General features: G+C 43.4%; 1 protein-coding gene across 1 annotated transcript in view; it reads right to left on the reverse strand.

Annotated features, from left to right (window-relative positions):
* LOC134464337 (ATP-binding cassette sub-family C member 9-like) overlaps positions 1–2,500 on the reverse strand; it is a 52,372-nt gene that overhangs the window by 43,896 nt on the left and 5,976 nt on the right. The window contains exon 5 of the mRNA XM_063217801.1: positions 2,384–2,483. Within this exon, the coding sequence (XP_063073871.1) occupies positions 2,384–2,483 (100 nt within the window). The remainder of the gene's footprint in view (positions 1–2,383; positions 2,484–2,500) is intronic.

Raw genomic sequence — 2,500 nt, forward strand, 5'->3', positions numbered from 1 at the left:
CATTACACAAGAGACTCCACAAGAGACTACATTACATTACATTACATTACACAAGAGACTCCACAAGAGACTACATTACATTACACAAGAGACTCCACAAGAGACTACATTACATTACATTACATTACACAAGAGACTCCACAAGAGACTACATTACATTACATTACATTACACAAGAGACTCCACAAGAGATAACATTACATTACACAAGAGACTCCACAAGAGACTACATTACATTACATTACATTACATTACATTACATTACATAATGTATATGGCTATAATTCCTTCTTTCTTCCATGTTTCCTTTATTTTTTTTTTGCATTTGTTAATCTTGTGAAGCACATTGAGTTGCACCTGTGTATGAAATGCGCTATACAAATAAACTTGCCTTGCCTTGCCTTACATTCAATTTAGCTTCTGGTGGGGGGCAGGCTATCATCTTTCTCTTCCTCACAACAGACTTCATTATATTACATTGCATTATGTACTGAACACAAGAGACTATATTATATTACATTATATTACATTATATTACATTATGTTGCATTATTATATGGTGTGACGTCATCGGTCGAATGCTCCATTCATTTCAATGGGGCTCCCCAACGTTCGCACGTCTGATATTTGAGATAACGGACGGGTTGGTCTATATCAGACCGCTGTCAATGGCAACAAGACTTTTCACTGCTAAAGCGAATGTTTCATACAGGGGGTACGGTCTGTTTTGTCACTCTAATCAGCTGCTGTAATAAACAACAACTGTTGTCTAGGCTACCTGTTGCCTAGCGGTGTTCCACAACGGCACTGTTTTGTTTTGCGCAGCAACAATCTTTTGACATGAAAAATTATAATAAACTTAACATTAAATAAAGAAATGTCCCCGTCATGTGTGAATCATGTATATAATAAGCGGGTTAACGTTCGGCGAGTCGGTCGCTTTGTGGAATAGCAGCACGACAGAGAGAATCTTTAGACCCCTCCGCTCCGCGTCGGGGTCTAAAGATTCTCTCTGTCGTGCTGCTATTCCACGGTAGCGACCTTCTTGCCGAACGTTAACCCTTACTTATATTACATTATATTGCATTATATTACATTACATTATATTATATTAATATATCATATACTGTATTCCTATTCTATACTCCATGTATCATAAATGAATCATCTCAGAGCATAAAAATATGTATATGCCAAGGCTGTGAGAATGTGTAAGAAACAGCACAGTGCTGCTGCTCCTGTATCTGGTGAAGAGAAGAAGTGTTCATATCCAGAGATAGGAGAAACTGGAGACAACTGACAACCAGGCATGCACAGGAGACAGACTGTTTGGAACCAGAACTCTGCACTCTGGAATCAGAATCCTGCAGAAGCGCCGGAAAGAATGCTTGGGGATGTTCCAGCTCTGCTGAGGAGTTCCATTTGGCCAACGGAACACACAACACTTGGGAGTCATGGGAACAGAGGAGCGATTGAAAAGCACAGTAGCAACCTAGCCCATTACACTGCTCTTAGAGTACACACTTTTATCCAGCACACTAGGATGCATTTAAAGTAGAGAGTTAAGTGTCTGGAGCAAACCGAGGTCATATCCGCAGATCAATCAGCTATAGATCAGATCAACTATTGACGAGTGAGTATAAACATTCTTCCCAATGGTACATTATTGGCACATTATTCACACACACACACACACACAAACGTGCATACACGCACGCACACACACACACACACACACACACCTCACATTTGTCTTCATCGTCCAGTTGGGTCTTGGCTTCTTGTGAGTAGAAGGCCCTCCACACACACACACACACACACACACACAGACACACACACACACACACACATCCTCATCGTCTAGTTGGTTTTGGCCTCTCGTGAGTAGAATGCCCTCCTCTCTCACACACACACACACACACACACACACACACACACACACACACACACACACACACCCTCACCTTCGTCCTCATCGTCTAGTTGTGTTTTGGCCTCTCGTGAGTAGAATGCCCTCCTCACACACACACACACACACACACACACACACACACACACACACACACACACACACACACACACACCCTAACCTCACCTTCGTCCTCATCGTCTAGTTGCGTCTTGGCCTCTCGTGAGTAGAATGCCCTCCACACACACACACACACACACACACACACACACACACACACACACACACACACACACACACACACACACACACACACACACACACACACACACACACACACACACACACACACACACACACACACACCCTCACCTTCGTCCTCATCGTCTAGTTGTGTTTTGGCTTCTCGTGAGTAGAATGCCCTCCTCACACACACACACACACACACACACACACACACACACACACCCTCACCTTCGTCCTCATCGTCTAGTTGTGTTTTGGCCTCTCGTGAGTAGAATGCCCTCCTCAGTGTTTTCCTCTCCAGGGTTGTCAGGCTCTCCAGCTCCGTATCCTGCAGCAGGTGAAAAG

The sequence above is a fragment of the Engraulis encrasicolus genome, chromosome 15 (assembly GCF_034702125.1).
Source record: "Engraulis encrasicolus isolate BLACKSEA-1 chromosome 15, IST_EnEncr_1.0, whole genome shotgun sequence".
NCBI classification, from domain to species: domain Eukaryota; kingdom Metazoa; phylum Chordata; class Actinopteri; order Clupeiformes; family Engraulidae; genus Engraulis; species Engraulis encrasicolus.